Source organism: Ictalurus punctatus, chromosome 17 (assembly GCF_001660625.3).
Source record: "Ictalurus punctatus breed USDA103 chromosome 17, Coco_2.0, whole genome shotgun sequence".
Taxonomy (NCBI): domain Eukaryota; kingdom Metazoa; phylum Chordata; class Actinopteri; order Siluriformes; family Ictaluridae; genus Ictalurus; species Ictalurus punctatus.
In genome coordinates this window covers 5,451,891-5,469,375 of record NC_030432.2, presented here as the reverse complement: position 1 = coordinate 5,469,375, position 17,485 = coordinate 5,451,891, and the positions used below count along the sequence as shown (strand labels likewise).

Genomic DNA, 17,485 nt, shown 5'->3' with positions numbered 1-17,485 from the left:
AGAAAAACCTGTCACTGTTGATAGGGTGATGTTTTCTGTAAAGAGAAGTCTCTGTAACTTTTATGGAAGGAGTCTCCAGTGTCAACGCTTTTTAACAGTCAATTTTCAGTCTACAGGACAAAGGAAAAAAGAGGCAGGTGGAAATGACTGAATATAATTATAAGATATTACTATTGTCTGGTGGATGATTCACAACATTATGTATGTCATTGATGTGCCATTCATTAATAAATGAAGAAATGTAATTGTTGAACATCCCATTTCAGATTTATTCCCCCTTTGCTGTAATAATAACCTCCACTCTTCTGGGAAGGCTTTCGTCTACATTTTGGAGTGTGGCTCTGGGGATTTGTGTTCATTTAACCACAAGAGCATTAGTGAAGTCAGGAACTGATGGCGGGTGAGGAGGCCTGGGGTGCAGTCGGTGTTCCAGTTCATCCCAAAGGTGTTCCATGGGGATGAGGTCAGGGCTCTGTGAAGGCCACTCAAGTTCTTGACACCACCCTTGACGCATTATGTCTTCATGAAGCTCATTTTGTGCACAGGAGCATTGCCATGCTGAAACAGGTTTGGTTACATGGAACATAATCCTAGGGGGCACGGTGGCTTAGTGGTTAGCACGTTTGCCTCGCACCTCCTAGTTTTACTGCTCATTATGTGCTTCCTCAAAATCCCCGGGTGTTGGCGCAAAAACATTTTGGGTGGGTAATGTAACAATGGTTATAACATTTTTATGGGCACACCATTTTGTTTACAAATGTGTGTTGTGTGTGTAAGAGAGTGCGTGAATGAAAGAGAGAGACTGAGAGATGAGGGTGAGAGAGTGAGAGAGAAACTAATTGATTACTGAGCAATTTGATAAGATTACTATAATCATTTTTCAGATTGAATGTCACTGCTGCAAGAGGTGGTTTCATGTGGCATGCCTTTCTGTGTCAGACAAGCAGTTCAAAAGGACTCAAACGGTTGACAGGAAGTGCTGCCTAGGTAAATAATTTTGAATTCCTTTGGCTCCCATCCACAAACTAAACATGTACATAAATAAATTAAAAGAAAACAAATAAAAATGTTTGAAATATTAAAACATTCGTGGATCATCGTTTCTTTTAATTATTTCATTAATAGGACATCTATTTTTTGACGAAAACCATTCAATCCAGTACGGGTAATTTTAACCCCCTTTATGCATTTGTGAAGGTTTTTTTTTGATTCATGCATTGTTAGAGGGTTAAATATCAACAATCTAAAAGGTGTGTCTCATACCTCAGTGGTTCCCAAACGTTTCCAGTGCAAGGCCCCCCAAATGGCATTAACATTTGACTGAGGCCCCCCTTTTGCAAGATGTCTTTAAAACACATTCAAAATACAGACTTCTGAATATATCCCACTTTCTTAATTGATTAATAATTATATCTTACATCTTGAATGGGTGTGTAAATGTGTGTGTGATTGTGTGTCCTACGATGGACTGGCACCCTGTCCAGGGTGTATCCTGCCTTGTGCCCGATGCTCCCTGGGATAGGCTCCAGGTTCCCCCGTGACCCTGAAAAGGAGTAAGCGGTTGAAGATGGATGGATGGATGGGTATCTTACATCTTTACATTACATTACATTAGGAACTGATTGTGTGTGTGTGTGTGGGTGTGGTTGTCTGAGAGTGAGAATTTATTTTTCACACCAAATTGTTGAGGCCCCCCGGGCGCCCCCTGGCTGCCCCCACTTTGAAAACCACTGTCATACCTGACACCTAGATGAACACTTTACAGTTGGATGTGTGACTGTACATCATTCCCTTCAAATGCTATTGAGCTGTAAATCATGGTATATTTTGTGTATGGGCCCATTCTGTAGTGAAATACATATCTAATTTAAATGTGATTTAATAGATTATTTGAATGAATATCAAAAATCTAAAAGGTGTGCATCATACCTGACACCTAGATGAACACTTTACACTTGGTTATATGACTGTAAGTCATTCCCTTCAAATGCTATTGAAGTTAGAAACGCGTTTAACAATGTCGTATGTAACTTTAAAGACGGTCCCTTAATTTCCGCGAATATCGAACATCCAACGTGAAGTGGTTTTGTATATACACTACTACTGCTTCCAAGTGTTTTAACATTTAAGACATTACACGTTTTCCTTTGTAGGTCTCACAGGACTGTTGTTTTGAAGCTATGTTTAGTCAGTCATACTTTGAGTTAAAAATAAACTCCTGACCCTAACTGTCTCCGCCTTCACGGAACTGTCCGGATTAACGCTATGCGCTTTCAGACGCCGCTCTCGGTTATAATGTACGTCTTACTCAACCAAGAAAGCTCACATTTCTCTTAATTTCTTCTTCAGGCACAACGACGAGCATCTTCATGTGCCGTAGAACTAAACCTCAACGCACTGAAATGATGTTTCATCCTCGAGCTAGCGCAGCTAACTAGCACAAAGCTGTCAAAACTCCGTAGTCGGCTCGAGTGACCCAAAACAAACAGCTAGCGTAGTTTAGCTTAGCTTAGCTTAGCTTAGTTTAGCTCGGGAAATAGTCTCGCAAGACTCAGTGTCTGGCTGTTATACTTGCAAATTACTACTGGTTAGAAGTCAGAATGTAGATAATAGGTTTAGTTTTGTCCTGATAAAAGTAAGAGTTCGTCTTTCGCAGTTAACGGTCTCTAGCGAATTTGACTCGGTCGGGGATACCTGTAGCTCTGCAGCTACACTGTGCACTTCAGGTAGCATATGGAGGTCAGCAGTAAGAGCTTGATGGAAGGTCTTTTTGTTTTTTTTAAATGTAATTTAGTCACTAAGAGTGACTATTGAGAGTATTAATAATCTGTTTAGGAAGGTTAGGGAAGTCCTGGGCGTTTCTGTGATGGCAGGTTGGGATCTAATAAAGAATTAATTGTTTGTTTTTAACAGGTGTTTTGGTCTGAGAGATCTGCTGTGTTTTACTGGATGATGCCCCAGAGAGCCAGTGCTGAGAACCATGGCCGCTCTGCTCATCGCGCTTCTGCTCTTTCTGTCTGTGGCAGTCTTGATTTGCAGGTGATCACCTTGTTTAATACACCACAAGTGCTACCTGACTTGTACACACACACACTCAGTACGTTTACATAGACAACAGTAATCCGATATTAAGCCGATACTCCGATTAAGAAACTAGCATGTGAACAGCGATTATTGATGACCTTAATCTGATTAAAGTCATACTCGAAGTAAACACATCGAATTAAGAGTATTCCTGTTTTAGTCGCATTATCGATGTGTATTACAGACATGTACACACCTTAATCACACTATTAACGTTGTGTGAGAGTTTTCACTGCATTTTGCGACAAGACACGTACACACATGGCAGTGCTCAACCGTTTGACGGCAAACAAGAGAGCATGGCTGCATTCGAAACTGCGTACTTACCTACTATATAGTAGGTGAAATACATGTATCTGAGCTACTATATAGACGGTAAGTACGCGGTTTGGGACGCAACCCACGGCTTCAAGCAGTCATCTATTAGCACGTATTGCATGACAAATAATTAACTGCACTTGAAGCTTTCGTCAAATTAAAAATGAAACACACAAAAGTGTATACAGGTATACGGTACCATAACGAAGACCAACTGTATGTCGATACGTGAAATTCTGGAGGAAACGTCAGACGGCGAGGCGTGAGGACGTAACGACGTGTGCTGTTAATCGAACTATGTTCTATAACACGTAAAACAGGAACATGAAAGGAGTACTCTAAAAGCAACTTATGTAAACACCTTAATCACAATATTGTCGTATTCAGAATAAGGTCAGTAATTAGATTACTGCTGTCCGTGTAAACGTAGTCACTGATGTAAATGCTCATCAGGACGTTACGTAGAGGAGATGCTATAGATGTTTAGTTCTGCTGATGTTCACGTTCCATGCAGCACACCTTTCCACCTGTACATGAGCAACACTGCTGTATCAGCCACACGATCTTTCTGTACTCAATACTTGTTCTGTGTTTGGCATTTTGATTACACACACTACCGGTCAAAAGTTTGGAGACGCTCGACTGAAATGTTTCTGATGATCTTAAAAAGATTTTGATCCGAATTAAATGTTTGAAATCGGTGTAGTAGACAAAAAATACAACCGTGCCAACAAACTCGTCTCTTTCATTAGAAAACTAACGTTTTATTTACAAAAAAAAAAAGTTTTTTTTAAACGGAAGACTTGGATCGAAATATTCCGGAAAGCAGCCGATAAGTGTCCAGTGTGGGTGTGAACTCCTTTAATACTGTTTTAAAAAAGCATCTCGGGGAAATTCCTCAAGAAATCGGCTGAGAAAATGCCAAGCATACATTTCTGGAAATTCTCGGTTAAAAAGGGCGTCTACATACTTTGAAGATGCTAAAATATGAAATTATTCAGATTTATTTTGGATTTTTTTTTATCACACCATAATTCCCATAGTTTCATTTGTGTTACTCCAGAGTTTTATGACTTTATTATTATTATAAAATGTGTGGAAAATAAAAAGAAGGAATGCAAATGTAGTTTGCATTCTTCTGGAGAGTAATTGTGTAATTATGATAATGATTAATAATGAGTAATAATGATTTCACTTCACACTATCCAGTTCCCTTTTCAGTCAGGTTCCTCTCAGGGTTTCTTCCTCATGTCGTCTCAGGGAGTTCGGGATCTAAATCTACAGCCGGGTTTCTGTAAAACTGCTTTCTGACTACGGGCCTCGTGTATCAGTCCGTACAGGATTTTGCTGAGGTTTTTTTTATTTAAAAAAATGCTTGATTTTGCTGCAGAAAAAAATAATGTTTTTTTGAGTTTCTTGTGCTTTTTTTTGTGGAAAACTGGTATACTGGTCGGTGCTACACTGTCACTTACTGTGCATGTGTTGTGTTTTAGTAGGTACGGTACTGTCTTGTGTTGCTTGGACACGTTTGTATGTACACTTTATGTAGAATGTGTAGATCTTATTTAGTTCTGTGTCGTGTCATGTGGTTAGTGTGTTGTGTGAAGCACCGTGGTCCTGGAGGAACGTTGTTTCGTTTCACTGTGTACTGCACCAGCTGTATATGGTTTAAATGACAACAAAGCCACTTGACTTTTAGCTGTACTCGTCTTCGATTCACAGCTTTGGCCGAATGCGCGTTGTTATGACGTCTCTGTAACCTGTGGGAATTTTGAAAAATTGGAGGCTCCTCCGAATATTGCGGCGTTTGCTTGATTTTTGCGTTCATTTCTGCGATCGTGATCCTGGAGGGGCGGATCTATCAAGCCGAACGTGAACAGATTTATTTGTTTGTGAATCGTTCCCGTGAGCGTTTACACAAGAAATTTGGTATTCGTGAAATTCCAGTAATTTTGGAAAATCGGTCGTACCCTGCTCGTGCTCCTGTGTGGGTAAATTTCCGCATAAGATCAGTAGCTAATGTAAACCTCGACTTGATCGACTTCGAGTCATACAATTTGTATGGACTACTGTACGTTTATATCTGGAACGTGCTATCAAGTTTAAACTGCTTATGTTTTATTACATTTTATGGCATTTAGGACACGTCCTTATCCGTAGCGAATTATAGAAGTGCTTTGTAGTCTCTATCAAAAACACATTTTATCTCTCTCTCTCTCTCTCATATATATACATATATATATAATTTATTTATATTTATATATATATGTGTGTATATATATATATATCCCCACTTCTTCCTTTGTGCCTTTTCTAGCAGCCCCTTCATGTTTCCTTTGTATGTATAAAAGTGCTGTATATTAGCACTCCGGGATATACGCTAGCTTCTTCACGTCCTACATTATGAACATTAAAATTTGTGATGTGAGTTTTGTTTACATACAAATCAAATATCTGGAACACATTAGCAATAAATATTCATCCGGCTCCACCCATCACTGGTTAAAGACAAAAAAATTTAGTTTTACTTTACCATTTAACTAGGTCTAATTATTTGCCTTCCCTTTGTTGCCACTTTATTTTTACTTTATTATGATTATTATTATTATTATACTTTATTCTGTACCCTTGGACACATTTTATGTTTGCCTTTATTTTATATAGTGATTTCTTTCTTTCTGTCACTGCTCAACTCATTATTTGTTGTATTTTTATTCTTTGCTTTAATTACAATACATTTTACAAAAGGTTAAAGCACTGTGAGCTGTATGAAAGGTAAAGTTTATTATTAATATTAACTCTAAATAACAATAGACAAAAGCAGTAAATTTTATTTTTTCTAATGATGTAATCTCTCTATTTATTTATTTATTTATTTATTTATTTATTTATTTATTTATTTATTTATTAGGACTATAGGAGTATATTTTCCATTTCATGAATTAAGCTGATGACGTGTGCGTGCATTTCAGCCCTACTTACTGACGAGTTGTTCAAATTTCAGACCGGTTACATTTGCAGGTTTAGTCACGAAGCGTTCGGATAGGTCCTTGTCTGATTAAAGCGTAAGTGTGCAGCAGAATAAAACTCGCGCTGACATTTTCTCCTCGCTTGCTTTCAGATGGCTCTTCTGCAGGCTGGCGGTGAAGTTCTTTCACAGTGTCCTGAAAGCTGAGTTGAAAATTAAGTCTTTGGGCCTCCTTTCACTCCGAGGAATCAGTGTTAAGTTCTTATCTCAGCATACACTGGTGAGTGAGCTTTCTGACGTTTCATGGTGTGTTCCCCAATTGCACACGTGAAGCCAACATGCGTTTTCTAATCGTCTCGCGGTGCTAAACATTTTGACCTTTATTTGTGTTCAGTAGAGAAGCTGCTTTCAGCTCCACCGGGGCAAGGAGGGATTAAAATTCATTTCTTATAGTTTATTAATAGTAAAATTAATAATAGTTTATTATAGCTGTTGTAGCAACTGATGGAAGGTTCTAGAGAAATCCACTTAAAAAAAAAATATCTCAAATTAGTTCGGCTCATATAAGCAAATCACAGTCACTCAGTTCAGATCTGGTTAGTCTGTTAACTTATGTCTGTTTGTCTTGTAGGAAATAGACAGAATATGGATTTCAAGCAAATTATTCAACCAGGACTTGCCGTAAGTATTAAAATCAAGCAACGTGCATGAGCTGTACCGTCATCGATTTTAAACTACTAAAAGCACTGAAATAACATGGATTTGAGAACTCAACAGTGCCGATTGGTCAGAAAGTATTGATTCAGCAGCCGTGAATGCAAAGCACAGGTTCTAATAGGTTATCGTTTCTATAGCAACAACCGGGTCTCTCAGCCGAGTCTGATGCTAGTAATTAAAAACAGTCACTAGGTTGTTTTTTTTTTGTCAGCGCACTTTCTGCTTCTCAATACAGCAGGAACTATAATTTACAGGAGCTACCTTGTTTGCAGAAGTTCTGCAAACAAAAACGCAACTATAAACCGATTAAAAAAAAAGTGTATAATGTGTTTTCTAATGAATCGGAAAAAATGACACGTTTCTGAGGAATTAAACACTTTGGGATGTGGAGTTGTAGGAAAACAAGCAACTTCAGAAAGGTAACGGTCGATACGTTTACACGGACAACAATAATCCGATATTAACCTGATTAAGACGATACACTGATTAAGAAACTAGCACGTAAACAGCAATTTTTAATTACCTTGATCCGATTAAAGACATACTCGAAGTAAACACAAATCGACTTAAGACGTGTGGAGTATTCCTGTTTCAGTCGCATTATGTAAACACCTTAATCACACTATTAACGTCGTGTGAGAGTTTTCACCGTATTTTGTGACGGGACATGATCACACACGGCAGCGCTCAACCGCTTGACGGCAAACGAGAGCACGGCTGCGTCCAAAAGCAAGTATTTACCTACTGTATAGTAGGGGATATGCATGTTTTTGCGGTTTGGGACGCAGCCCACGGCTTCAAGCAGTCGTCTTATTTTCACGTACAGCATGACCAATAATTAACTGCACTTGAAGCGTTTATAAAAATTAGAAATAAAAACACCAAAACTGTATACGGTACCATAACGAAGACGAACTGTATGTCGATACGTGAAATTCTGGCGGGACGTCGGACGGCGTGGCGCGGGGACGTAATGACGTGTGACGTTAATCGATCTATGTTCTTTAACATGTAACACAGGAACATGAAAGGAATATTTTAAACACCTTAATCACAATATTGCCTTATTCCGAATAAGGTCAGTAATTAGATTACTGCTGTCCGTGTAAACGTAGTCAGTAGTATCTCATCACACCATCATTGATTATTTTCCTGCGAGAGCACACCCCTGAGTGTTTTATTCTTTATGTAATCTCATGAGACACTTGTGTTTGTTATGTAGCAGAGAAAAGATTTAGTCTGTGTAAATCTGAATCCTACTGCATTCAGTCTAATGTAATGAGCTTATTGATGTGCTCACGTGCTGAATGGTTGACGGTAATCATTCAATTTGCGCTGATTGATTCCCTCACACAAAAACAACAGCATATTTAGGTGTTTAGTGCAGCAGGTGTATGGTATGTTCATTTGTTTTTATTTTGTTTTATGGTATCTGGGGGAAAATTGCTAACTTTTCGGCCATCAGCCTCCCTACCCTGTAAATATCGGCATCATCATTGGCCACCGAAGAATCCATATCGGTCGACCTGCTAATACTCGTGTGGTTGCTTTGTCCTCCAGGAGATACTTGGCACTGTGTGTGGGCGAGACTCGGGTACGGATTGACCTGCAGGAGCCTCTCAGGCCACATGTGACCCAGAATCACGATGGAAATCCCAGCAAGTCACCACTTAGTCCTTCGACGCTGCGCTTACTGTCCCAGGTGGGCTTCTGAACACGCGCGAGCGTCTGTCCGAGTTTCCGTGTGATCTGTCGCCGTTACGTCTTTTCTCCTCTTTCTCCTCGGCAGCTGCTGTCACTCCACGTCGACTCCTTGAATTTGATTGTGCTGAACCTGCTGCTGCCGGAGTCCCTGTGGCACATGACGAGCACTGCTATCACTCTACTGCTCGATCACCATTGCAAGAGGTACAAAACCAGTCTTGCGTCACGTTACGTATGGGAATACTCCAGTGTTTTATGTCGATCCCATGTAATCCCGCAATCCATTATCACCCTGAAGAGGAAGCGATCCCTCTCAGTGTTTCTTTCTCGGGTCATCTCTGCCACTGAGGTACATGGAGATTTAGATTGGGGGGAAAAAAAAAAGCGGGAGTATTCCTTTTAATGTCCAATCTGAATTTTGTTTTGAAAATCACTAAAGACTTGTGCTAAGCTGAGTGGTCGTGCTGTATTTTTAGGTTGGCCTGGGACTTTACTGTGGGACAGATCAGCAGTAAAGTTTTAAAAAGCAGCAGGCTGGTATGTGCTCATATGTTCTTATACATAGATATAGGATTATTCTTATACAGTAAACATGACCCTTTGTGTCTAGTTATTTTCTTTCATAAATGGCAGCGCTAACAGTGCGCGTGTTAAATGAATGTCCTCCGTCATCGGGTCTGTCCCCTGTCTGTAGGACACGTGTCTGGCGGAGGTTTCTCTGGGCCTGGCTGTGAGTGGTGACGTGAGCCTGCCTGACTTGCACCCAGGCAAGCTGGCACTCGGTGTGAGGAGCCTGCTGGCAGAGCTGCACGAGGGACTCTTCCGCTCTCAGCGGCTTCTTCCGAAAGGAACCCATGCTCCAGAGACCGACGCGTCTTCTTCACCAGGTGAGGCTACACAAGGACGTGGACTTACGCTGGGCTGTTCAGCTCCACTTAAATTTACGCGGACGACGTAAAAATTTCCAAACAAACATGAATCTTACTAAAAAATAAAAAATTCATGAACAGTTGGTGTTCGGCAGATCTTGTTCTGACATTGAAGTGACAATAAATGCTGGTTTTATGTTAATTTTTATCCTACTGAAGTCTTTTGATTTGTCCTCTGAAGAGTGCGGAGGTCGCAGGCCCAAAGGAGGAAAAACAAAGCCAAACTGTATAGTCCGTGTTTGCTTATTTGCTTTTATACTCTGCACACGGCTGCGCTCGTTAACCCTTGTTCGTCCTTATGGACGTTTTTGCCTTTTTCATTTAAAATAATTTTTTTTTTAATCATTTTGTCTGTGTTAATGCAAACAGCATAAATTTTGCAAAAGGTGTTTGTTTTTATTGGAATTGTAATATTTCACCCTCATTTGCTTTTATAAATCTATTTTAAACTAGGTACACAAAATAGTTACACTCAGGACTTTAAGGACAAAAAAGTCCTCGCTGAAAGCCATTCAATCTGCGATATTTAATCCCTGTGACGTATAAGTATAAAATCATGCATTCTGTGTCTATAGGCTTTTATTTTGGTGACAAGATTTCGAAACCTATTAAAATGTTCTGAAATGTGTAGTATTTTCTCAGGTTTAGCCTCTGGGGTCATATACATGCGTTTCCTTTTTTCTGCTGTATTATAGAGCACTGCAGACCAACTGAATAAATGATGCAGCTATAATTGTGTGGGTGTGTGTATGGATATCAGAGAGATTTTGTGTTTGTGAACAGTTTGAAAGAAAGAAATGATGGTGTACTGGAAATCACAAATCCCACCCCATGTATACGAGTCCAAGAAGGTTCCTGAGCTGTGAAGATTTTTATGTAAAGAAACCGGGGTTTAAAGGGTTAAAATTCTGAAAATGAATGAATGTTTGGTAATTATGATCAGGACTGATGCTGGTAAAAAAAAAAAAAAAAAAAAAAAATCAAAGTCAGTGAAAGTGGGGGAAAAAAATAAGAATATATAATATTTCTATGCCAGTTTTCGGACAAGGACATTTTTGTCCTCTTTGGACCTATGTGTAGCTTTTTTTTAATTGACGCACAAAGGGTTAAATTTATAAACTGCTCATATTCGCCCTACAGGTCTTTACTCGAAAGGACTAGGTTAATGTTTTCTGGCCGAATAAAATCCCTTTTATTTATTTGTTTTTTTTTATGCTCTCAGAACATGCAGAAGATGAGTATATCCAGATGGAAGCGGTAGAGAAGATTCACCAGATGATTCCCCAGAAGGTCAATGTGGAGTTTGAGAACACGAACATTACCCTCTCTATGCACAGCCAGAAGCGGTGAGTGGACAGGGTTTTTTTTTCTATCTTTTGCAGATTTGTATTTGATTCCTTTCTGTGACCCCTCTTTGGTTTGTTTGTTTTAAGGCACCTGAACTGGACGCTGAAGTCTTTAAAGCTCGACTACGACTGTGACGAGGAGCAGCTTCCCCTGAAAGGGTTTGTTCCTGAACTCAGATTCCCCCACAGCTGCTTAGAGCTCCTGCTGGAGGGTGAGCAGGGATGACACACACACACACACACACACACACACACACACACACACACACACACAGCTATCTCTTTAACATTTTGAGGTGCTACCTTTTCTTATGTGTCTCTCTTTTTCCCTCTGTAGACGGCCTTCTTCTCTCACAAAGCCGGCAACGGATTATTTGTCTCACCTCACTAAAAACCGTGCTGCAGGTGAGATGCTCTGCAGTCAGGCTCGTGATTATCTTCTCATCAGATCTACACTTTCCATCCAACAAATATTTAGTCTCGTTTTATAAAGGAAAAAACTTAACGGTTTTATGTTTGCTTTGAAGGTGACCTCGGCGGATATCTGTGGCTCTGTGACGGTCAGCACGTGCATCATCCACTACCGCCAGCAGGAGTTCTCTCACTGGCTGGACTTGTTCTCGTGGGAACAGCTCATTCATAGGAAGGCCACTCACAGGAAAAGGTAGGAAGATGATTAGTTACGGTGTTCACAGTGCGTTAGTATTTACAAGCATGGGAAAAAAAATCCAAAGCATAATTGATGCACCAGTTGTACATAATTTGGTAGCCGTTGGTCTGTCCAAATGAACAGAATGAATAACGCGTTTTATTTTATCATGATGGTTGCATTAGCTAGGAGTGTACCCCAGTATCTGCATCATAGATGTCACTAAGCTCTGATTTCAAGGCGTTGTCGAAGTTATGCCTTTTTGTATTTGTCCTGCAGGCGCTTCCCGCTCCTGGATGTCCCTGTGAAATTCAGCTCTGCTGTGTCAAATGTGAATGTGTCTATTCAGCTGGGAGACACTCCACCCTTTGCTCTGGGTTTCATTTCTGTCAGTACAGGTAGGCACAGCAAATACAGATCCCCCGGATGTGTTCAGTTGCCTTCGCGATGCTGCTTAAGTTTACAATCTGTACGTTTACATGGACAACAATATTCCGATATTAAGACGATACTCTGATTAAGAAACTAGCATATAAACAGCGGTTATTGATGACCTTAATCAGACTAAAGTCAAGTCATACTTGCAGTAAATTGCATTAAGACGTGTGGAGTATTCCTGTTTTAGTAGCATTATCGAAGTGCATTACAGACACGTACACACCTTAATCACACTGTTAATGTCTTGTGAGAGTTTTCACCACATTTTGCGACAGGACACGTACACACACGGTAGTGCTCAACGGCAAACAAGAGAGCACGGCTGCGTCCGAAACCGCGTACTTACCTACTATATAGTAGGAGATACACATGTATTTCAGCTACTGTATAGTAGGTAAGTACGCGGTTTGGGACGCAGCCCACGGCTTCAAGCAGTCGTCTATTAGCACGTTCAGCGTGACAAATAATTAACTGCACTTGAAGCTTTCGTAAAAATTAAAAATAAAAACACGAAAAACTGTACACGGTACCATAACGAAGACGAACTGTATGTCGATACGTGAAATTCTGGAGGGACGTCGGACGGCGTGGCGCGGTGACGTAATGACGTGCTGTTAATCGATCCATGTTCTATAACATGTAAAACCTGAACAAGAAAGGAGTATTCTGAACGTGACTCATGTAAACACCTTAATCACAATATTGTCTTATTCAGAATAAGGTCAATAATTAGATTACTGCTGTCTGTGTAAACGTAGTCATTGAGTGAGAACTACTCTAGTTGAAGGGTTCATCATATATCTGATTTTACTTCTCGCCTTTGAAAACAAAACAAACCCAGAACAATTCCAATAAACCCATGAAGATAACATAATACATATAGAGCGGTGGGTCTGTGCATGTTGCGTTCATTCGTTTTTGGTTTCAAAAGTGGACAACAAAATACAAATACAGACGCGTTCATTGATTGGTTTTTGTTTTAATATTGACAAATAAATGACTAATTAAGTATGTTTTTTTGCTCAGAAATGCTAAATATTTCAATTATGCCTCAATTATAAACCGCTTTCTTGCCGTCTTATTTTTTTGAGTTGGAGTTATTTCGTTTTGTGGTGTGCTCACACAACCCGAGTGTCAGAAAATACACCAGTAATACCCCACTCGTGACTTTTTTTTTTTAAAAAAGCTTTTACGTGTATTGAAAATGGAAAGGCGGTCGCTAACAAGTTGCTAAATGGGTCTACAGACGTTATCGGGGACGTTAAACGTCATCACGCAGAACAGGGAAAAAAATCTTTGCAGATAAACTGGTTCAGGTATGCTGTGCACAATTTCCAACAAAATGACGTATCACAGAAACGGTCTTTAAGTCAAGTTTGTCGTTGAAGAGTTTTGGGAAGCCTGTTGACGGTGACGTTGAAGTCGAGCGACCGTGGTGTAGTTCGTTTTATAGAGTACGATTAGCTTTTTAGTTCTGCTGATTGTATTTAGGCTTCAAACTTCATAAACGTTGTGTTCGTGTGTGAAAATGATCGTGATGGACAAAACGTGTTAGTGTTGTAAACTTTTGTCAATCACAGAGCTTTTATTTATTTATTTATTTATTTATTTGCAATAATCCAAAAGCCTGTGGTAAAATCCTATTGGGTTTGTGTCGAGGGAGCCGGTGTGATGCTCACTTCCGGGTTCAGGTACAAAATGACGTCGTCCCGGCACCACTCTATTAACCAAACATATCTGAGGGAATGCTGTACAGTATATTTCTCTTTGTATTCTTTAAAAAGGGTAGTACCTGGGTATAATGTACCACTTGAATATTTTTGTACGTGTTTTAAATTTCATATGGTTAAAAAAAAAAAAAAAACGGCACTACCAAACATCAGCACCGTTTCATTTTCGGATAGTGAATGTTCCTGTTTCCACACAGAACTGCAGCACTCTGTGGAGTCCGCTAAACAAGACGAACGCCTGAAAATGTCCCTGGACCATTTCTGGTGGAGGGTGGGCCAAGGCTCTCACATCCAGCAAGCTCCTCATCCACCAGGCAAACACGTGTGGGGCGAGGCACTCATCATGGACTCCTTCACACTGCAGGTCAAATAAACGCTCTCACACGAGTTGTTTAAGTTAGCGTCTATTACATCGTGAGCTACAGTATAAAATATTTTCATTAACACACGTTATATTTTCAGGGACAGGATATGTTAGCAGTCCTTAAATGAACTTGGTGGTCCCTCAATAAGACAGTATGCGAGGGACTTATTTTCCAGAAAGCAGTTAGGATATGTCGTATTTTTTTAAACGTGTTTTCCGGTTGTTTGTGCGTGTGATGTTCTCGTTAGCACGATGGCTCAAGAACGAGTGGGTGACTGTTTGTAGGGTCGATATGAAATACTCATCGTGTCTAGCAGATAAAACTGATTAGATTTTGGAATTGGTCCAGACATGGTCAAGGAACATTTTTAGGGGTATTTGAGGGTAATAACAGGGACTAGACTTTAACATCCCATCAGCATAGAATTCTACGTCTTGCATCTCCAGTCTTTTTAAATGGAAGGTCTTTCATGTTTAAAGTAATCCAAAATGTCTGGCACACTTGTTTGTTTTTTTCCTTGAGCACGCACTGTAGTTATTATTTGTGTGTATGGTGTGTGTGAATCGGCAGGGCAGCTACAGTAATTCCCAGAGTGCGGACCCCGGTTCCTCAGCCAGTGTCTGTGTGGAGTCCGGTTTGCAGGGCCTGCAGGTGGAGCTCTCGGAGACCTGTGCTCTGTGCCTTTCTCGTCTGCTCTCCGTCCTTAAACCGGGCCGAGCTCCGAACTCGCTCGCTCCAGCACCTTCCGCTACACGCGAGTCAGCATCTCGCTTATCTCTAGTTTTGAATCTTCAACTCAACCTGCAGGATGTCAACATGTTCACGCTCTCGAATGTAGCAGGTGAGTATACATAATACATAAGTATATACATAATATTTTCCCACTCCTTTAATCGTTCTCTGTAATCGCCTGCTTAATAACTACAATTCTGTCTGCTTCTGGTGGTGTAGGAGCTGTGGTGTTTCGGGTGGATAAAGTTGGAGCCAGTAGCTCTGCCGAGAGCTCGCAAGTGTTAGTACAAGGCATGGCTCTGTCGATATTAAAGTTGCTCAGCGAGAGCACTGAGCCGTGCTGCCCCGCAGACCAGGCCTGCAGCCCTGTCGTCAGTCTCAGCAGCCTCACTGTGGCCTACCAGAACAGCAGCCACACCCTGGAGGTACCTCACCTCACCTCACCTCACCTCACTGGCACAGTCTTACACACATCAACTCCAGGTTCCTCTTTCTCCCAGGGAAGATTTTTTAGTTATGTAGTGATTTAATTTTTTAAATAATAATCTTCACAATGCTACTTTAAATGATTCATAGTTCTCTTTTAGTAATTCGAGGTTTTTTCTCTGGCAAACATACAGAAATTGGCATTTATTTTACACAATCCTATTGAGTAAAACATTCAATCCCATTCTTAGTGCCAGGACTGGCATGCGCTGATTGGTTGGTTGATTTCTAGTGTAATAACGCTTATAACTGGCTACTATCGTGAACAATTGTTTCATTTTAAAAATAAATAAATAAATATTTATTTATATACTTAATACACTTCTCCTTCTAATGGCGCTTTTCCACTGCATGGTACGACTAGAATCTGCTCGCTTTTTGGGGTCTTTCCACTGCCTGGTACCTGGTACTTTTTTAGTACCACCTCGGTCGAGGTTCCAAGTGAGCCGAGCCGATAATAAATGTGAGGCCACGCACTGATGGAGTAGAGAATTCTCCTTAACGAGTGGCTCTGTATTGTGCTTGAATAAATGTGTCATTTTCTACATACTTTGCGTATGGTAATATTCTATTAATTGAAAATTATGAATCTAGCTTAGTTGTATTGAGCACTACGTAGGTTCTAGAGCGCCGATATTTGGGTCAATGTCCAGTGGACAGGAAAGGCTTTTGGAATACGGCCTGAGCATGTGTCTGTACAGGGCTTCGATAATACAACAATATTCCTGCGTGAAGGCGAGCGGAAGATGGCACCCACTTTGAAGCGGCATTAAACTGCAGTGGAAAAGCAAGCTCAGAAAAGTAAAGCGAGTGGAGTCGAGTCAAGTCGTACTGTGCGGTGGAAAAGTGCCTTAAATGTTACATATTGTCTACTACATTTGTCAGTCAGCTAAAGCACCTGCTTTACAAATAAAGTAAAGTTTAAGTCAGTGTTTTTTTTGTTTGTTTTTTTTTAATCCGTTTATTTTGTGCACAGATGCAGAGTGAAAATGCCTTGGCCTTGCAGTGGACTCCATCCGATCACATGTTTCTGTATCAGCATGTCTGTGAAAGTCGTAGCTGCTGGAGCACACTGCGTGCGGTGCTCGGCACAAAGCAGGAAGAAGTCACATTACCCGCTCCGCCCTCTTCTGCTTTAAGAAGCCTCGGCACGCGTTTTGTTCTGGCCAGCACCCAGCTCACCGCACACGTCACCGAGAAGAACTTCATTATCGTCCGCGCCGAGGCTCTGTCTGTTTCCCAGCAGCTGGGAACCACTCGCCTCAAATCTCTTCGCTTGGTGCTCAACTTTGACGGCAACGATATTTTCACGTTCTCTGAGCCCGAGGTAAATGCGCTCGATTATTCAGACGAGCTCCAGCGGTACCGCGAGCGCTTCCCGTTTCTGTCGACGCCCCACAACCGCGCTTGGCTCTTTTCCTTCCCTGTGCTCGCCGTGGAATTCCCGTACCAGTACAACTTCTCCAGCACTTTCGACAAGACCGTGAGTGCTCAGAAATGGCTGAAGAGCCTCCACAGAACCGGTTCGGCCGAGCCCGAGCGCCTTCCTCCGGACCTCTTCTTCGACATAGGCCAGTTCTCCTTCGTCTTTCTGGACGATGCGTTCGAGATCAAACTGCGTGACAACTACGAGCTGATGAAGGACGAGAGCAAGGAAAGCGCCAAACGCTTGCAGCTGCTCGACCGCAAAGTGGCCGAGCTGCGCAGGATGCATGGCGAACTGCTACCAGCACGCAAGATCGAGGAGCTGTACGCCTCGCTGGAGCGCAAGCACATCGAAATCTACATCCAGCGCTCAGGCCGACTCTATGCCAGCACCCCGATGCGCAAGGCGCTGCTCACGTGGACCATGTCGAAATTGGAGCTGGTGGTGCTGGCTGATCACTCGCTGCACGGGCACGAGCGAACGCGTGAGCTGCTCTGTGAGATCGACGCCGTCAGTCCCTTTCCCAGAGAAGGACTTCCTCTGGTGGTGCAGTGGTGCCGTGCCATCTCGTTTAAGATCAGTGCGTTCTTGGG

General features: G+C 41.3%; 1 protein-coding gene across 2 annotated transcripts in view; it reads left to right on the top strand.

The window, feature by feature from the left end:
- The first annotated feature begins 2,072 nt into the window (after nucleotides 1-2,072).
- The window catches only part of LOC108277914 (bridge-like lipid transfer protein family member 2), a 31,894-nt gene continuing 16,481 nt past the window's right edge, over nucleotides 2,073-17,485 (top strand). Inside the window, exons 1-17 of one of the 2 annotated variants that reach the window (XM_017490971.3) lie at nucleotides 2,073-2,297; nucleotides 2,914-3,039; nucleotides 6,524-6,650; nucleotides 7,002-7,051; nucleotides 8,648-8,789; nucleotides 8,877-8,995; nucleotides 9,268-9,328; nucleotides 9,486-9,678; nucleotides 10,943-11,066; nucleotides 11,154-11,278; nucleotides 11,404-11,471; nucleotides 11,594-11,730; nucleotides 11,995-12,113; nucleotides 14,081-14,247; nucleotides 14,819-15,089; nucleotides 15,200-15,405; nucleotides 16,443-17,484. In XM_017490971.3, coding sequence (XP_017346460.1) covers nucleotides 2,981-3,039; nucleotides 6,524-6,650; nucleotides 7,002-7,051; nucleotides 8,648-8,789; nucleotides 8,877-8,995; nucleotides 9,268-9,328; nucleotides 9,486-9,678; nucleotides 10,943-11,066; nucleotides 11,154-11,278; nucleotides 11,404-11,471; nucleotides 11,594-11,730; nucleotides 11,995-12,113; nucleotides 14,081-14,247; nucleotides 14,819-15,089; nucleotides 15,200-15,405; nucleotides 16,443-17,484 — 3,010 coding nt within the window. In that variant the 5' untranslated portion in view covers nucleotides 2,073-2,297; nucleotides 2,914-2,980. The other variant, XM_053687365.1, reaches the window with a different exon arrangement.